The sequence below is a fragment of the Aulonocara stuartgranti genome (assembly GCF_965226115.1).
Source record: "Aulonocara stuartgranti genome assembly, chromosome: 2".
Taxonomy (NCBI): domain Eukaryota; kingdom Metazoa; phylum Chordata; class Actinopteri; order Cichliformes; family Cichlidae; genus Aulonocara; species Aulonocara stuartgranti.
In genome coordinates this window covers 30,525,311-30,543,896 of record NC_138940.1, presented here as the reverse complement: position 1 = coordinate 30,543,896, position 18,586 = coordinate 30,525,311, and the positions used below count along the sequence as shown (strand labels likewise).

Below are 18,586 nucleotides of genomic sequence, written 5' to 3'. Positions count from 1 at the left end.
CACAACACCACATAGGAAAAATGGAGAACACGACAAAGAACAGAGGGAGACTGGTGATATGATATATTGTCATCCTTTTACAACAACATGAATGTACTATTGCTGTGTGGTTTATTACTATTACTGAAGGTTACTCGCCACCAAGCTAACATTGTTAGCTAGTGTCAGCTGAGGTTAGTTCATAAACTGCAGACTGTTAAACTTGATGGAAGCATTAACAAGAGTTTTTAAATCTGAGAGTCTTTAAATCTAGCTGAGATTGCTCAGCTGAGCAGAGAGACCGATCTTATCAGGGCTCAACTCAGCCAGGCAAAGGGCCTCGGGTCAGGGGTCAGAGAATCGCTCGACAGTGGCAATGAGAGAAGAGGGTTGAGCTGCAGAGAGTAACACCTCAGAGCGCTGCAGAGAGCAGGATGTCTGGGTCCAGCTGTAAAGAGAGGCGGAGCCAGCATGTGTGGACTCCTGAAGAACAACAGCTGACTCAACAGGTAAGATTTAAGGGGTTGTTTGAAGCTCTCTGAGAGCAGCTCACCTTTTAGAAGTGGAGTAGTGGCTGCTCTTATCCTCCCTTCATAGCGTGATGCGACAGGTGTGTCGAGGAATGAACTGCGCTGAGCCTTTAGGTGTTCTCCTCATTCAGATATAGTAATGATTCACATGCAGTGTGTGTCTTGTTTTTTGCTGGGGTTTTTTTTTTTTTTTTGCTTAGGCAACATCACTCAACACTTTCAGTGCAAACAGAGTGGAGCAATGCCTCCTGGAGCTGAACAGGCAGAGCGCTGCAGCCCAAGGTCAACTGCTGGAAATAATCGAGCAACAGAAGCGAAGTGTTTCAGCCAGAGTCTCTCCCACTGTCTCCCCGATCCCAGCTTCTGCCTTCTGCCCGAATCCAGAATCCAGTGGGTAAAAGCAACATGTCGCTGTCTGTCTGGAGCACACATGACAGTTTAAAATCATTACACCCCATCTTTTGCAGCGGAACGCCTGCAGGCATCAGAGCGGGAGCTCCGGTCACACAGTGGTGGCGGTGAGGGTGAGAGGAGGTGAGTATCAGATCGGCTCAGAGAGGGATGTTATGACAAAGAACAGTAAGGTTATTTTCCAGCACCTTAAACAGACACAAGGTGATGATGTCAGGAAGAAGAACTGACTGAAGATCACATGATGTAGGTGATTAATTATCTTTGCTGCAGGTTTGCTGGCTCTGATGCATCTTCTTACAGTTTTGGAAGAGAAACTAGGGATGGCAAAACACAGGTACACACACGCACGCACGCACGCACAACAGAAATGTTACCAAATAATAATTAACTCACCTCTGTTTTTTGTAGTTCCACTTGCCTTCTTATGAATCCTACAAGACACTGTTCTTTATATAGAGATCATTAAATACTGATCAGATATCAGTATTTGATGAAAGGTCTGCCCCTCACAAACTCCTCCCAGCTGACCCAGTTATAATGAGTTTGGTGGTAAAGATGTGTCGATAAAAATTATGAACCAAAATTTTTATCCGTATTCTGTTTACATTTAAAAAATATTGCTTATAGCACCATTTAATCTATTTAATAGCAGTATTTCAAAGCCCGAACTTATTTCAACATGAAATGCTATCACATATAGATTGTCTGCAGTCCAAAATCCAGTGTAACCTAAATTTGTTCCAGTATTATTCTTAAAGTGGTTTTAGCTGCAACACAAACAGTAAAGGCTTTAGAGTGAAAGTTGCTTATTTTTCTGGAATTGAAAACTCAGTTTCTATCTTTAGGGTTAAGACTGGAGTAAAGCCGTATCCACGCTGTACTGTTTAATCAATGCTTCTCTTGGGCACTTCAATCAGGCCGGTGTGAGAACACTCCTTCCACATCACTACAAACACACGGACTTTGCAACAAAAAAGTTTTTTTGCTCTGCTCCTCCCAAACTCCTCCCAAACTCCTCCCAATAACTGAGATGTCATATAAGATGTATAAGGAGTGTACATGAGTTTCAAATGAGTAATAAAAAAAACAAAAGTCAAAGTAGAATGGCTACACCACATGATTTCCCAGAAACCATGTGACTTAAGTTTCACCTTACTCATAAGCTCATTTATACCAACACGTATAAGTTTGTCTCCACCTGCTGGGCGGTGGCGTGTTTAGAGTGGAGGATGTAGTTGCAGCTGTCCTGCAGGAGGAGGTGGTGCAGGACAAGCAGAGCAGCAGATTTGTGAGTGTTTTGGACTTGAATTAAAAAGACCAAGACGTGCTGATGAGGCTGCTGTGTGAAGTAGAGACAGGTATAAGGATGTGTATAAAGATTGGGTCTCGCTGTATTGCTCAGGCTGTGCTACAGCATCTATTCACAGGTGCGATCCCACTACTGAGCGACACAGGGGCTTTGACCTGCTCCGTCTCCGACCTGGGCACCCCTCCTTAGGTGACCTGGTGGTCCCGGGCTCCCCCGGGATCACCATATCGATGCCAAACTTAGTGCAGACACCCGATCGACATAGCCTGCTGCAGCTCAGAGCTCCTGAGCTCAAATGATCCTCCAACCTCAGCCTCCCGGTAGCTTGGATTACAGGCACACGCCACCGCACCCAGCGAGAAGCACTTAGGTTAACAGGGCTTTTAACCATGTCTGAGGTGACATCATGACACTAACCTGCTGCCCATCATTAGCAAAGTCGTAATGATGGGCAGCAAAGATGAGGAATGAATGGTGGACAGTTGTTATATGCAAGTTTTTAGAAAGCTCGTGGTTAACCCTAGAGGATTTTGTCACAATATCAAGAAGAGTAACGCTTCAATGTCAGAAGTGGGATTCAAACCCATGCCTCCAGGGGAGACTGCAACCTGAACGCAGCACCTTAGACTGCTCAGCCATTCTGACATTGCAGTGTCAGTTTGGTGGAGGTTACCACTGTTAGATACTTTGGAAGAAACAAACATTATCCCTCTCATAACACATATAGCAGCTGTTCAGCCATGGAAACGTAGTGCGAATAATCTACAATGTCATCCATATTGATCATTTGGCTGAATACTTTTAGGCAGGTTGCCATGACCTGACAGTTCGCACACTTTCGCATCGGTTCCATGGTGTAATGGTTAGCACTCTGGACTTTGAATCCAGCGATCCGAGTTCAAGTCTCGGTGGGACCTGCTTATTGGGAGGTGAAACCATACTGCATGTCACGTAATGATAACTTGTGCAGGTTTTTGGTCGCCAAGCGGTCTAAGGCACTGCATTCAGGTCGCAGTCTTCTCTGGAGGCGTTTGTTTGAATATAGCAGCTATTCAGCCATGTAAACACATACTACGAAGCTCGTGGCGCCCACTTTCTGTGCTGACTTTGAGGTCGGAAGAGGTTTGGAGCTGTGCAGTTAGAGAGTCAGCAGAGTGTTTGTGACTTTTGCGCACAAGCGCACCTCAGCACTCGGATACTCCAATCTGTAACTTTGTGTGGGTTGTAACTGAATTTCAGACAGCTCTTTAGTACCACATAGTGACTGACAAGTGAAGGACCTCTTTAGTGATTGACAAGTGTTTTGTAAAGGCAGACGTCATGATTAGCTGCTTGATTTTATACACCTCTGACTGAAAGCACAATGTGCTAGAGAAGACATGCACTATGGTTTCATATCCCAAAAGCAAATCCCACTGGATTCGCTGGATTCAGAGTGCTAACCATTGCACCGTGGAACCACGACAAATCATATCAGCATTATTGTCGTAGTATTTTTAAATGGCTGTACAAGAAAAAGAACTCCAGATGCATTGGCTGCATTTTAAGATTAATAGTCGTATAAAACTTTGTTGTTCACAAAATTTGTAAACTTATGGACAAAATCTTTGCATACGTTTTAAAAATGCACAATTTCTATTTGCATTTCAAGTTATGAAGATAATTTACTAAACATGTCTGTGGTTTTTACAGTAAGAAGAAAATATTACTACTACTAGGATTTTATGTTCTTGTGTGATTTCAGATCAGTTGTGTTAATACAGTATGTCAATGAAAAAATAACTGTAAATTCAGACACGTGAGGTTGTGCTGAAAAGAATGATACCAAGCAAGGCAAGGTAAAAAAAACAAAAAAAAACAAACAAACATTTACACAGTAAACATCTGAAATGATGACAGCCTTTCATATTTTAATACCATCACATGGGAAGGACCAGTCCTTATTTTGGGATAGTTGGAGTAAAAGATAAAGATTGTTTCAACTTGCTGAAAGTTTTGACTTCACAAAATCAGGTTTTTAGCACATCAGTGTCAGTGTGAACAAATCCACTCTCTAGTGAATTTTATTACAATTATCTAGAATGTTGTTACACTGTGCATGATTACAAAATCCACTGCTGTCAGGGATGAACAGTGCACAACTCTCATAGTTGCCAGTTTCAAGTGTATTTTGTCACAACAGTAAGAAGTCTCCAAAGGTTGATTCTGTTCATCTGGATGTAGCGTTTTCAGTGGGAGAAACGTCTCGTCACTCATCCAAGTGACTTCTTCAGTCTCAGCTGACTGCAGGTTTCCCCAATCTTATAAACAGTATATTTGCATAATGACTGAAAGCAGCCCCCTGAAGGAACAGTGGGCTCGGAGGTCAGTTCCTTCATCATGATTATGCAAATTCTCATGACCATTGATCAAAGACCCATGAGTACCAGTAAGAAAGAAGTGCAAAAATTCAATTGTCAGAAGTGGGATTCGAACCCACGCCTCCAGGGGAGACTGCGACCTGAACGCAGCGCCTTAGACCGCTCGGCCATCCTGACATATTGAAACTTACTACTAGTTGAATAATCCCGCGCAGTTGCTGATTTCCATTTGACATACTTGTATGTTAAGTGCATGTAATAAACAAAAACAAATAAAAAATAATTACAAAGAAAATATATTGATTTTAAAGTTTGTGTTAAATGTTGTAAGTCAGATCGAAATAGAAAGATCAGGTGTGGGTGGACAGGAATGATTAGATGTCAACAACTTGATTGGACGGCCAAAGTGTGAAATGTGACGTCCTGTGAGGGAAGCGTGAAAAAGCGTGAGCAGGTATAAAAATTAGGTAAAAAAAAGACATTCTGGGTTCTTCCATTTTGTCTTTTGCGAGATGAGCAGTTGGGAAGGTTGGATCTAAGAGGTTCACAGTTGAAAGTTCAAGCAGAGACGCTAGAGGGGGAACCACAGCCCAACCTGTGAACTGGTTTCAAATGAATGCCCAGCTGCTTTCCTGTTGGGTGATTTTCATCAACACAGAACACGGGGATAAATGCATTTTTGGTTCCATCCTCTCTCCTCACCAATAAAATAAGAATAAAATCTGCATTAGCTCAACGTGGTTTAGTCAGATAAGTGTTGTTTACATACATAATTGTTTGGCGACCATAAACATGCACGTGTTATCATCAAATTTTCATCTCATGCTGCTGTTACACATGCTACAGATTTAAAACAAGTGGGGCTTAAAACTTTACTTTGGAAGACATAAATATTATACTTCACAAAACACATAGCTGCTGTTCAGCCATGGAAACCAATACCACGATGTTCATGCTTGTTTATTTTTTGATGTTAAAGACAGAGGAGGTTTAGTGCTGTACAGTTGTTGAGTCAGCAGCGTGTTTGTGACTTTTACTCTGTAACTTTGTTATATTTGTGTCTTTAAAAAAGATAATTCCTCAGTGGACAGTTAACTCCTGATAAACCTTTTTACAAGACAGTCATTCAAATCTGTGGTTATAACTTATAACACTTTAGTGTACTACTTAAACACTAAAGTGGGCCTCACATGAGATGTCAGTGCCAGCAGTGGCACTGCCATCTTACATTATTTTCACCCTCTTCGTTGTAAATGTTAAATTCACCTTGAAGAGGTGATTGATCAGAAAAAAAAACGTACACTACTTTAAAATGATGGTTCCCTCTAAAAGGATAAAGTCAAGCACCCATACCCCCACTTTAGGCATCAAAAGTTACATTTTTCCTTTAACACTGAAGACTCACAGATTTTACCAGGTCTTTACACACACACACACACACACACACACACACACACACACACACACACACACACACACACACACACACACACACACATCTTTCAAGGCCAATTCTACACAGGTTGTCAGCTAGGCCCGAGTTAGGTCTGTATCTTAAAAATTATTTTAGTTGTTTATATTTTAGTTCTTATCTTATCAAACTCAGACATTAATAAAAAACATCACCATAGACATTTTCACTACTCAAACTTCACTACTACAGAGCAGTACATTTAGGTCAGGGGAACAATATCCCCAAATGATCACCTTCTGTCACCAGTTTTAGCTCACCTTTTTATATAAATAAATACATATTATTATATCATAATATATTATACATATATTTGTTTATGGGCAACATGGTGGTTATCACTGTTGCCTCACAACAAGAAGGTCCTGTGTTTAATTCCACCATCAGGCTGAGATCTTTCTGAGTGGAGTTCAAAAAGAATTTCTGTTACTACTGAGGCCCACCTGCTTTACCTTTGTGGCCCACCAGGCCCCCCCACACCACTCTTTGGGAATCACTGTGGTAGATGTTTACTATTTACACTTAGCTATCATATGACTATTTAGTATTATTTTCTCCTTTTGGCTGCTCTCTTTAGTCACAAAAGATCATCTTCCTCCATCTCACCCCATCCCTGTAACATCTGTCACACGATCCCTGTGTATATCGTCCTCCTCTACAAACATGAACCTACTCTGAGGTCTTCCTCTTTTTCTCCTGCTTGGTAGCTCCTTATCTTTGTCCATTGTATCCACTAGCCCTATTCTGGACATGTCCAAACGATCTCAGTCTCTTTAACTTTGTCTCCAAACTGGACAGTCTAAGGTGTCCAAATGAGAGACTCATTTCTAATCCTGTCCATTCTGGTCACTGCCAATGGAAATCTTAACATATTAAACTCTGTCACCTCCAACTCTGCGTCTTTTATTTTTGTTATTGCCAGTCTCCAAATCATACATCATAGTAGGTCTCACTACAACCTTATAAACCTTCCTTTTTGCTGCTATTTACAAATAACCCCACACAGTCATGTCCACCCACTCCACTTGGCCTGCATGCTTTGCCTGTTTGCTTTGGATGATTGACCTGAGACATTTAAACTACTTCACCTTCATTACCTGTACTTGTTGCAGTGTCACTGTTACCCATTTACACACATTTAGTCTGTCTTGCTTCTACTGACTTTTCATTCCTCTTCTCTTTAGAGAAAACCTCCACTTTTCCAGGCTGACTGTTCCCTACTCTCTAAACAGATCAAAATGTCATCTGCGAACAACATAAATCCACAGAGACTCCTGCCTGACCTCATCTATCAACCTGTGTATCACCTTCACAAATAGGTGGCTCCCATCTGATCCCTGATGCAATCCCACCCCTACCTTGAACCCATCTATCTCATCACCTGCACACCACGCTCTTGCTTTCTTTATCCATCGCATCACCCTCTCATAGTCACATATTTGTATGCCACTTTTGACTTCCTCCTGCAATACCGTAGTTCTTTTCTTAGCACCCTATTGTTGTGATATTTTGATACCATGGTAGCATTTACAGGATATTGTTTTATAGTGATATTATACAGGAAAACTGTTACTCAATAAGGCCCATTTACTAGTTGTTTTTCTCTTTCTCTGTGACCCAAGAATTAATGTGTAAGAATCACAGGCTGGTACCTCAAGGTCGAAAACACCACAGAGATCACTTCCTTACTCCCATCCTCCCTTCCTTATCTTTTAGAAAAGAGCTTGTTAAAGGCCAGGTGGTTTGTTTCAGAATTCACTAATGAAAGAACTCTGTATTCTATGTCTAGGAGTGTATTTCGCTGGGATAATCATAAATTGTAGCTGAACTGATAAACTATACAAAGGATACTTCTTTGCTCAGAGGGCAGGAAGACGCTTCCTTATTTGGTCTGTACCAGTTTGAACTGAGAATCTGCTGAGACACGAACCTTTTTCCTCTATATAAACTGTTGTATGACAAATAAACTTTGAGTTGGTTTGGGAAGGCAACCTGAAGCAGTCTGTGTTTCCTTGTTCTCCCAAGCTACTCCCGACGTCGTAACTAACCTGCTGAACGGCATACCTGTGTTACTTTGAATAATTTTGAATCTTATAGGGTAAAGACAAAACTCTGCTTATGGGTGCCCACGCCTCGGAGGTAAACCCGATCCACAGATGACCCGGGACGGAGATTTCTTTCACCTATCATATGCTTTCTCTAGATATTCAAATAAACAGTGGAACTCCTTCTGACCTTCTTTATACCGCTTCAACACTCTCAAAGCAAACATCTATAGTGCTCTTTCTTTGCATGAAGTCATAATGCTGTTCACTGATTGTCACCTCTCCTCTTAACCTAGCTTCAACAACTCTTTCTCATATCTTCATGGTATGGCTCATGAACTTTATTTGGAAAATAGAATACAACAGAACAGAATAGAATAGCTCTTGGTTAACTCCTGCAAATTGTATATTTACATTTTATGCTGAATATATGTTGAACTGGTTATTTTGTGGCATTGCACTGTGGCAGAGTAAAAACTTATGAGATGCCCAACTAATGCCAACATGTACATTCTGATGGACGTGTGCGCATGGATGTAGTTGTCACTTCTATTTTTAGGGCAGAATAAGAAGATGTATACAAAATAAAAGTCAAAGTAGACTCACTGACTATAAAAGCCCTGCACCAAACACAGTTCCATCTCTGCTCTGTAAAGCAGGAAGTACCAATGCATGGGTCTTTTTTTTTGGCTGATGAGCTTTTCTCACTTGTAGCTCAGTGCTTACATACTACCTTAGCCTGTGCTGCTCTATGCATCCATTTAACTGTAAGTAAACTATTTACATTCATCTTTACCTTGATTAAACAATAGTTTACCTGATTCTTCTTATGTTCATGTTTATCATCACTCCTCATGCTAAAGGCCTGCTAATTAGCCTGAGGCTAATTAGAAAAGTGAAGATCTGTAATGTTTGCTTCCATCGCACAATCACGTCATGTTCATTTATTTATTGATTATTGTTGTTTATTATTTAGTTGTGTAGCTGAGATTCTCATATTGAATTCAGCCTCCTTTGGTAGACAAAAGGCTTCTTTGTTTGTTGGTCAGCATTGCCTCACCGTTTCATATTGTGCTCATGATTTGCATCCTTTTAGTAAGCTGCTTTTTCATAGGTTGTTTATATTTTATTCTTTCTACGCCAATTTGTTTCCTTCCTTTCAGAAAGCAAACTCTGCAAACTTACAAACGTAAAATGATGTCTCTCTTGGACACCCTGTAAAGACTCTTAAGCAATAAAGCTCTCCCACAGGAACAACTGTTTGTGACTTAACGTGTCACTTCAGATGTTGCATGTTCTTTCTCAAAAGTACATGTGAAGAAAGTATGTGTGCCTGACACACTTTTGAAAGTGTGTTTTGTCTAGATTTCGTTTTGCGTATAAAAGTGAGGGGGAAATTGTTTATTTGCATTTGATGGATATTTCTTGAAATCAGGTCACTACAAAACGCAAACAACTCATCTGAGTCTTTTTGTTGGCAAGCAGAAGTGAAAGTTGATTTCCTAACTTTGAAAATAACTAAATATATCATCTCCCGTTGACTGTTTCCTGTCAGTTAGGACTCAGGTTTGCAGCAGATTTACACCCAGATTTGTACATAATTTTCTAGAAGCTTTGAAAGATTAAAACCACACCGTGGATGAATGATGAGCATGGAACAGTTTTTTTTTATCATTGTGCTACTAGCAGGAGGAACTCAAGGTAAGATTGTCCTCATAAAGAAGCCAAACATTCACATTTGTAGTGTGAATAATTTCACCTCATGTTCTATTAAATGCATCTTCTCCAGCTCTCTTTCCAGTTGATGCGACCACATGTGACCTCAGGACGAGCACATGTCCATGCTCTCCTCTTCTTGAAGGAACTGTGTATATCCAAGTAATGACTGATGCTAGTGGCCGTGAAATGAAGTGTTTGAAGGTGCTTCCCAATGAGACAAAAACTGTGTTCAGTCTGAAGAAAGAAAAAATAATGACAGACAAGGAATTTAACAACAGACTAACGTTTATAATCAAGAACGGGACACTCAAGATCACAAACCTGAAGAAGAATGATTCAGGTCAATACAGCATTGAGATCTTTAATTCAAATGGAGTCCAAGAGAAAAACATTAATTTCACCCTGGATGTTAAAGACAACAGCAAAGTTGAAAGCAAGTTATGTAAGTTACTCTTTATTGCCTAGTTTTTATGTTATTATAAAGTTAATTACAAATGTAAGCATCATGTGGCAGTAGAACTGTTAAACACAGTAAACATCACTTGTGCAACAAATGATAGAAGCTAGAATGGGGGAAAAACATATGGAAAGAAAGATGGAAATGTACAGTGAACAGAATAGAACAGAGTATATGTTGATGCAGTATTTGTCTCTCTATTGGTATTTGTGGTCATTTAGCCACACATGGGCTGCTATTCATTTTTATGATTTAATCATCTTTTATTACCCAGTAACTACCACCTAAACTCTAAAGGCACACTGAAACTTTCCACTTGGTCACTGATTATTATTAGTTGCATTAAATGAGAACATTAAGCTGTGAAGAAGAAATATTTTAGCAGATGCGGTTTTGTGACAGGAAATTTGCCCTTGTTCAGCACAAGTTTTCAGTGTGGCTTTTCTTCAGTGTGTAACACTACCAGCTCTGGTGTGGTATGGTCAGGTTTAGTGAAAGATAAAAAAAAAGAATAATATTTATCTATCTACCAATTTCCTTCACAATGTGCTTCACAAAAAGAATGAAAAGAATAAAAGATAAGAACATGTGTGAATCAGAAAGTGTTAACATGCAAAGGCTATGGAAGAAACAAAGCTGAAGTTCTTAATACTTGTATGGAGGTCACTTAATGAAGTATTAAATAACATGTAATAATGTTAACTATTAGTTATATAGTAGTGAATCCTCAACCCCATAACAAGCTGACTTGTTTCATACGAGTATTAAGATCTTCCTTGTTGCAAATGCAGTTACATTTGCTTTAACATAAATTACTTCATAACTTGGTTAATAAATGGTAAACTTATAGTTAAATACTTTTAACTATTTTATTTTTTAATAAAATTATAATGTGTAAAAATATGTTAATTTTTTATGAAATTATCTGAATTGTTATTGTAAAGTAATAGTAACTTTAAAACAATGCTAATCAGCTCTGTCTAGAGCATCTATAAATATTATAGATGTTTGTAGAGCTCATGGATAGTGTCATGTGGTGTTTGTGAAGGACCCAAAGCACAGGCATTGGCTGATGTGTGAGTGAGCTTTATTGAAGGAGAATGACATACAACCAATAGCGAGGGTGGTGAGAAACAGAACTAAGAAATGAGGAAACTGCACACAGGAGGGAGACACAGCTGAACCTAATGCATCTGATGAGACAGGGAGGATGCAAACTGAATACACTGAGACAGAACACAGACCTTCACAATAAAACAGGACACTCAACACACATGCAAAGACACAGACTAAGAAACACGGGCCTTACACAGAGGGAACACACCAGCAGGGAATGACAAGACACAGAGCAGAGGGAGCACAGGATAACATGAGGTGCAACGGGGCCAAAACCTAGGACCTACAAATAGAAACTCAAAACATAGACAGCCATAACATGGAAAATAGATACTAAACAACTCCACATACTGGGCCACAGACCCAGGACTCTGACAGGTAGACCGGCAGGGAGGAGGAGGAACCTGGAGGGCAATGCAACACGTTTGAGTGTTTTCCCCCATTGTTCCAGTCTTCTTTCACCACCTCTTTATTTAGTTTAGTCACTAAAGTTACTTGATTAGTTTTAGAAAAAGATTGACGTGAAATACATCAACTCACATCCCTACATCTTAAGAAACAAGGCTTAAGGGTACCCAGTGTGTGGGGGTTGTGCCCAAACGTTTATATATTTACAGTTAGTTAACCATAATAATACCAAAGTCTTACCAAAGTTTACGCTTGAATAAATTGTAAGTACTGTACTTATAATTATCACTGTGTTCTCTTCTCTCAGCACACAGTTTTCCTTACCTGAGGCTAGTCTTTGCTGCACTGGGATCTCCCCTGATAGCAGTGTCATGCTGTGTTGTGTATCGGGAACTGAAGCATCTTAGGACGACTTCTAACAAGGCGGCCCATGATCAAAAGAGGTTAATAAACAATTACATAATTCCAGTGAATACCATCATTTGATGGGTAATTGTAAAAATCTTTGTTTTGCTATAATTGTTTTTTCTTTCTTTCACAGCCTCAGGTTTGAAACAGAGAATATAAACCTTAAGTGTGAGTCTGAGCTTTAGTGAACTGACCTCTTTCATAATCAGCACTGGACACTGAACTGAGGATCAATGAAATAAAAATAAAAAGGAAATTCAAAAACAACAATCAGGAGTATGTCTGTGTAGGTTCTCAGTCATCCAGGTCATGGTAGTCTAAGGAGCTTGGCTTGAAAGCAACTGGACTTCGCTGAGTTTCTTGAAGACGCTTCACCTCTCATCCGACAAACCTCTTCAGTTCTGAAACCAAATGGTGGAGTGTTTCACTTAAGAAGGTCTTTGACCCACTAATAATCATGTCCGTCATCATATGACCCAAGGTGTAAGTCATTACCATTACAACACCAAGTGTCTGCCACCTACAACCCAGTTTTTAGATCCTTTCCCAGGTTCCTCAATCCCTGCTTTGTCAAGTGATGGGTCACATAATAGTTTTAGGTAAGGGCTTAGGGTGGTTTCACTCAAAACCTCTGGTGGTAAGGACTCATGCTTTGTTTTTTTAAACACCTTGGCTCATTGTATTGTATTGTATTGTATTGTATTGTTAAATACAATTATTTTAAAGGATCATACATTTATATCTTACTTTAACACTGAGTTTAGATACTTCTTGTCTATTAATCTGCAGTCAACAAATGACTCCGCCTTACTGTGGGAAACTATTAAAGCGTACACTAGAGGGATTCTTATTTCTTACTCAACCAGTAAGCGGCAGCAAAAAGTGAGGAAGCAGAATCAGTTAATGGTAGAACTTAAAACAAAAGAAAGGACTTATGCTGACTCCCCAACCCCAGCTTTACTACAAGAGATTTCTGCAGTCAGATCAACTTTAGATAGCCTTTTTACGCAAGATGAAGAGCTTAACCTTACGTTTACTAGACAAAGATTTTATGAACATGGAAACAAACCGGGAAAATACTTGGCATGCCTTACCAAGAAAAGATCTCAAACACAATTTATTACAGTTATTTGTGATGCTCAGAATGAGCGCGTATATGATAGTAAAACTATAAATAGCATTTTTAAAGAATTTTATTGTAGACTATATACATCTGAACAATCAGTTAATGCACTGGAATTAATGGAGGATTTCTTCTCCAGGCTTAGTCTGCCTACTATAACAAATAAACAACAGACTACCCTTAATGCTCCCATTTCTAGAGAGGAAGTACTAAACGCTATAAAAACTTTAAAGAACGGCAAAGCCCCAGGACCTGATGGTTTTTGTAGTGAATTCTATAAAGAATTTAGTGAGCTGTTAATAGACCCCTTACTTAATATGTTTAATTACTCGTTCTTGCATAATAGATTACCTCAGACTCTAAGGGAAGCTAATATCTCTCTTATTTTGAAGAAGGGGAAGTGCGCAGAGTCTTGCTCCTCTTATAGACCGATAGCTCTTCTAAATGTGGACCGGAAGATACTTTCTAAAATATTAGCTACTCGACTCGAAATTCTTTTGCCTGTAATTATTAAAGAAGATCAAACAGGCTTTATAAAAGGCCGTAATTCTCGTAATAATGTCAGACGCCTTCTCAATCTAATTCAGGCTGCTCAGCAAAGGAACATAGGCGGTTTGGTGCTCTCTCTGGATGCTGAAAAGGCTTTCGACCGTATAGAATGGACCTACTTATTTTATACTTTAAATAAATTCAGTCTTGGTGATAATTTCATTAAGTGGGTAAAAATTTTGTATGATAATCCCCAGGCGTCCATCTTGTCTAATGGATTGAAATCAGATAGTTTCCCATTGTATAGAGGAACGAGGCAAGGCTGCCCACTGTCACCTCTTTTGTTTGCCATGGCTATCGAACCATTAGCCGAGGCTATAAGGACGGCATCTGATGTACGGGGTTTGCAAATCGATTATGAGCATAAGATCAGTTTATATGCAGACGATGTTTTAATATTTATTTCTGATCCAGAGACATCAGTACCGGCTTTACTTAACATTATTGATACATTTAGTCAATTTTCTGGCTATAAAGTAAATTTGACTAAGTCAGAGGCTATGCCAATTGGGAGCTTTAATTCAGTGCCAACTAGACCGTTTTCTTTCCCCTTCAAATGGTCCCCCACAGGTTTTGTATACTTAGGGATATTTATAACTCCAGAATTTAAAGAAATGTATAAAGCAAATTTTCCCCCTCTGTTCGAGAAGGTAAAGCAAGATTTGGAGAGATGGAATTCCCTACCTGTTTCTTGGCTAGGACGTATAGCTTTGATTAAGATGCATATTTTACCTCGATTGTTATATCCTGTCCAAATGATTCCGGTTATATTTTCAAATAGAGTGATGAAGGATCTGAATAGTTGGCTAAGCTCTTTTATATGGAGCAAACGTAGACCAAAACTTAAGATGGCTACACTGCAGCTCCCAGGTTCAGTAGGAGGTCTAGATTTACCAAATGTTAGAACATATCAATTGAGTACTCACATGAGTTATTTTCATGACTGGGTCACAAATAATTCACACTCTATCTGGTTGGGGATTGAAACCTCTCTTTCAAAGTATCCATTAAGGGACCTATTGTTTTTTAAGAACTTTAAAGATATTAGATTGAGCTGTGATAATCCAGTCACACTTAATACACTTAAGGCCTGGCGGTCAGTATGTCGAATTGAGGGAAGGTTGAAGCTAACATCTATGTTTACTCCTATTGTGAATAATCTTGACTTTCAACCGGGGATGTTTGATATAGGTTTTAAGGAATGGAAGAACAAAGGAATTCAGAGACTGAGGGACTTATTCTCCGATAATGTAGTTATGCCATTTGACCAAATGGTTGAGAAATATTCTCTCCCCAAGCATGACTTTTTCCGTTACTTACAGATAAGGCATTATATTTTGCATAGTACTAACTTTAGTGAGAGTCATGAAGTCTCTCCTGTTGAAAAATTATTATTTTTAACAGACAAAGAGGTACCTGTGAAGATATTTTATAAGGCTTTATATTCTGTACTCTCAGGGACGTCACAGAGGCTTAAAGGCAAATGGGAAAAGGAATTAGGTATAGTAATTGATGATGAGGAGTGGGAAGATGTCTGGAGTTACGCCAAATCAATATCAGTTTGTAATCGTACCAAAGCAATACAGTTAAAAATTATACACAGAATGCACATATCTATGTTTCGCAGACATCAATATAATCCTACCCTTTCACCCATGTGCCTCAAATGTAAGACAGTAATTGGTACCCTAACTCACAGCTTCTGGTCATGTTTGAAATTGCAAGAATATTGGTCTAATGTGCTATTTGAAATGGAGAAGATTTTTGGTTGTGAATTGGAGATGGATCCTCTGTCTCTCATACTGGGCCTCCCCAGCCGGCGATTAATATCCAAGAATAATAGGAGATTGTACTGTGTTCTCACCTATGCGGCAAGGAAGAATATACTACTCCAATGGATTTATGAAAAAGTACCAACTATTAAAGGTTGGCAAAGAGTAGTGTTGGATTTAGTGCCACTGGAATATCTTACATGTATACTGCATTCAAAAACAGATCAATTCTTTAAGGTGTGGGAACCATACTTGAACTATGTGGAACCTGATGTTTCTAATATTATGTTACAAGGATTCTCTTGAGTGTTTAAACTGTAATGGAACTGAGCTGTTTTTTTATTTTTTTTATTTTATTTTATTTTTTTGTGTTTAGTTATCAGTTTGTTGTTTGTTTTATGTTTGTTTGTCTGTTTGTTTATTTTTTGGTTTTGAATTGTACACTGTATTATGTTATGTAATTATGTACTATTTGTGAAAATAAAAAGTTAAAAGGGAAAAAACAAAAAAAAACAAAAAAAAAAAACCGGTGTGACAAAGTGAAGTAGGCTAAAAAATCTGAAAAAGCATGCCTAAAAAAAACAACAAAAACAAAACAAAACAAAAAAAAAACAAAAAAAAAACCAAAACACCTTGGCTCATGCAATGAAGCACACGATCAATCGTGGGTCAATGACGCTCATAAGGGACAACTCCTACCAGGGTTTAAACACTTGGGACTCTCCACCATTTGTTTTTAGAAGTGAAGATGCCTCTTGGACCAGAGATGAAACATTTTCATGAAACTTAAAGAAGTCCAGTTGCTTTCTTTTCCAAGCTGCTTAAACATCAGGAGGTGACTGTGGAAGTTTCATATTGTATGTGTTTAATGTTGAAAAAGACTTGAAAACAATACAAATTTTATGCTTGTAGCTATGTGATCATATTTTACAGGCCACATAAGAATATAGAGTCATGTATATTATGTTGATTCAAAGTTCCTTAAAAGCAATAAAAACACTGTAAATGAATGGGAAAAGTATTTTTCAGTGAGTAAGTAGGCATTTTTTAAAAAAATATTTCACTCTAGTTAGAAATATATTAAAAGATATATCAAACCTTGTGTTTAGTGCCTCATTTAATTCATATATTACTTTGTATGAATAAAAAAAGTTTGAAAATTGTGTTTTAATTATAACTAATAGGATGGCATATTTATCAGTGTGGATTTGACATTAGGAAAACTGACAGGAAAAAATGAAGAGAAATAAAGGTACAATAGCTGGGCTCTTTGTGGGCCTGCAGTTTGTATGTTGACCATTGTCTGCGTTTCACTTCCTACATATGGTAGTGGTGTAAAATGAACATATCTCCTTGTATGGTGAGATCTCAGGGTGAAACTGAGGCTCTGTGTTGCTAAAATATTCACAAACTTCTACATTGTTTCACACGCCTATTTTCTCATGCAACTGAAGAATAATGTAATTGTTTTAATAAAGTTGACTGTAAATAATAATAATAATAATTTCATTAAGAAGAAGTGGTAATGTAACTTTATTGTTATATGTTAGTTGCTTTTTAAGGTAAAATGTAGTTCAGATCCAATTCCTACTTAGTCACATAACTCAGCTTACTGTGTAAAACAAAAGGACCTTCAGAAATACTTTCTTACTTAGGATGAGTATGACTGAATTTGTGGAAATACTATAAGCCAAAAACAGAAATATGTATTTCTGCACTTAAAAATAGATCAAACAGAATTATACTTATGATTTTGCACAAGAAATACAATTAATTCAACAAGGTAAGAAGAAGGGAGCATTTATTGTTGTGTAAACATTAAAATTAAATTAATGATCTGGACCTGTACATATGGGTAGGTGTGAGGTTTCCCTCTACTGGTTTATGGAGGTGTTGCATTTAAATTTGGATGAACTCTTGACCTGAGATGAGTCTTCTAGCAACTGTAGTTTTAATTATGTCACAGCAGGGAATTTGTCCTTTTAAGGCCGTGCGTATAATATTTGGTACATGGGTTTTGAGACCACGATATTATAAGGATGACTTTTTCCCCCAAATAAGCTGATGTATTAAATCAGACACATGCAGCGCTACTGTAAGCAATAAATAGAAAAAAATACTGCATGCAGTAAATATTATTAATTTGAAAGTCATGAATGCAAATAGATTAAAAAAATGTGAATTTAAAAAATATTTTCATAGTTCTGACTTTAGAGGGTAATGATCTATTATGTAACCCTGATACTGCTCAGTCAGTTGTGCTCGTAGATGATCTGCTCCATTTGATACTGTGGACCATCAAATATTTATTTTCCCATTTAAGATGAGATATAAACAGTTGAATTATAGAAAGGGGAGTACTGTATTAGTACACACTAAGTGATGGGCAAGATAGTGTTAACTTGTTACAGATCTAAAAGTAGTTTAGTGAAAGTGTGAGCAATAAGTAAAAAGTCTGCACAAGCTCTGAGGGGTTCCTTTTATTTCTACCACGTAGATTATGTGAAATATGTGCTGGTGTTCCTTTTCAGCTTTCCACATATACAGAAAGAACTGTCTTAGAGGTTTATCAGAGGACAATTGTGACTTTTAACTCCTTGATGTACATGCCATTTAATAAAGTATGCTGACTTTGTCACTGAACAAGGAGGAGACATGGAAGTTGTGCTTGGACTGATGGTGATTCTACAGGGAGTGTCTCATGGTAAACTGTTTTTTTTTTTTTAAATCTCATTTTAATCATAATAATATGCTATACATCAGCAATACTTAAGCAAAAATGCATAAATTCTCACATTGTTCTCTGGGATGTTAAAGCAGCTCAAATACTTGTTCTTTATTTATTTCATTTCTTTTAATAAATTCATGTAAGTATCTACTGGCTACATCTGCAGTTTGTGTCAATTCACATTTGTTCTTTTTTACA

At 38.2% G+C, this 18,586-nt stretch overlaps 1 protein-coding gene and 1 pseudogene across 3 annotated transcripts in view; both read left to right on the top strand.

Annotated features, from left to right (window-relative positions):
* The window catches only part of LOC309719630, a 109,127-nt pseudogene that overhangs the window by 21,207 nt on the left and 69,334 nt on the right, over positions 1–18,586 (top strand). The window lies entirely within an intron of this gene.
* On the top strand, positions 849–16,681 carry LOC309716005 (uncharacterized protein). 2 transcript variants are annotated; one of them, XM_082549552.1, is made up of 7 exons: positions 849–899; positions 977–1,043; positions 1,194–1,257; positions 9,718–9,809; positions 9,898–10,269; positions 12,116–12,251; positions 12,350–16,681. In XM_082549552.1, exons 4-7 carry the CDS (start codon positions 9,752–9,754, stop codon positions 12,399–12,401), a joined length of 618 nt encoding a protein of 205 aa, XP_082405678.1. In that variant the 5' UTR covers positions 849–899; positions 977–1,043; positions 1,194–1,257; positions 9,718–9,751; the 3' UTR covers positions 12,402–16,681. The 2 variants fall into 2 exon arrangements, with proteins under 2 accessions (XP_082405678.1, XP_082405679.1); XM_082549553.1 differs by lacking the exons at positions 849–899; positions 977–1,043; positions 1,194–1,257 and adding an exon at positions 8,807–8,875.

Coding starts and splice junctions, on each gene's coding strand:
- LOC309716005 (XM_082549552.1), top strand. CDS start 9,752: ATGATGAGCATGGAACAGTTTTTTTTTATCATTGTGCTACTAGCAGGA. Junction 9,810..9,897: donor ACTAGCAGGAGGAACTCAAG/GTAAGATTGTCC, acceptor CATCTTCTCCAG/CTCTCTTTCCAGTTGATGCG. Junction 10,270..12,115: donor CAAAGTTGAAAGCAAGTTAT/GTAAGTTACTCT, acceptor CTCTTCTCTCAG/CACACAGTTTTCCTTACCTG.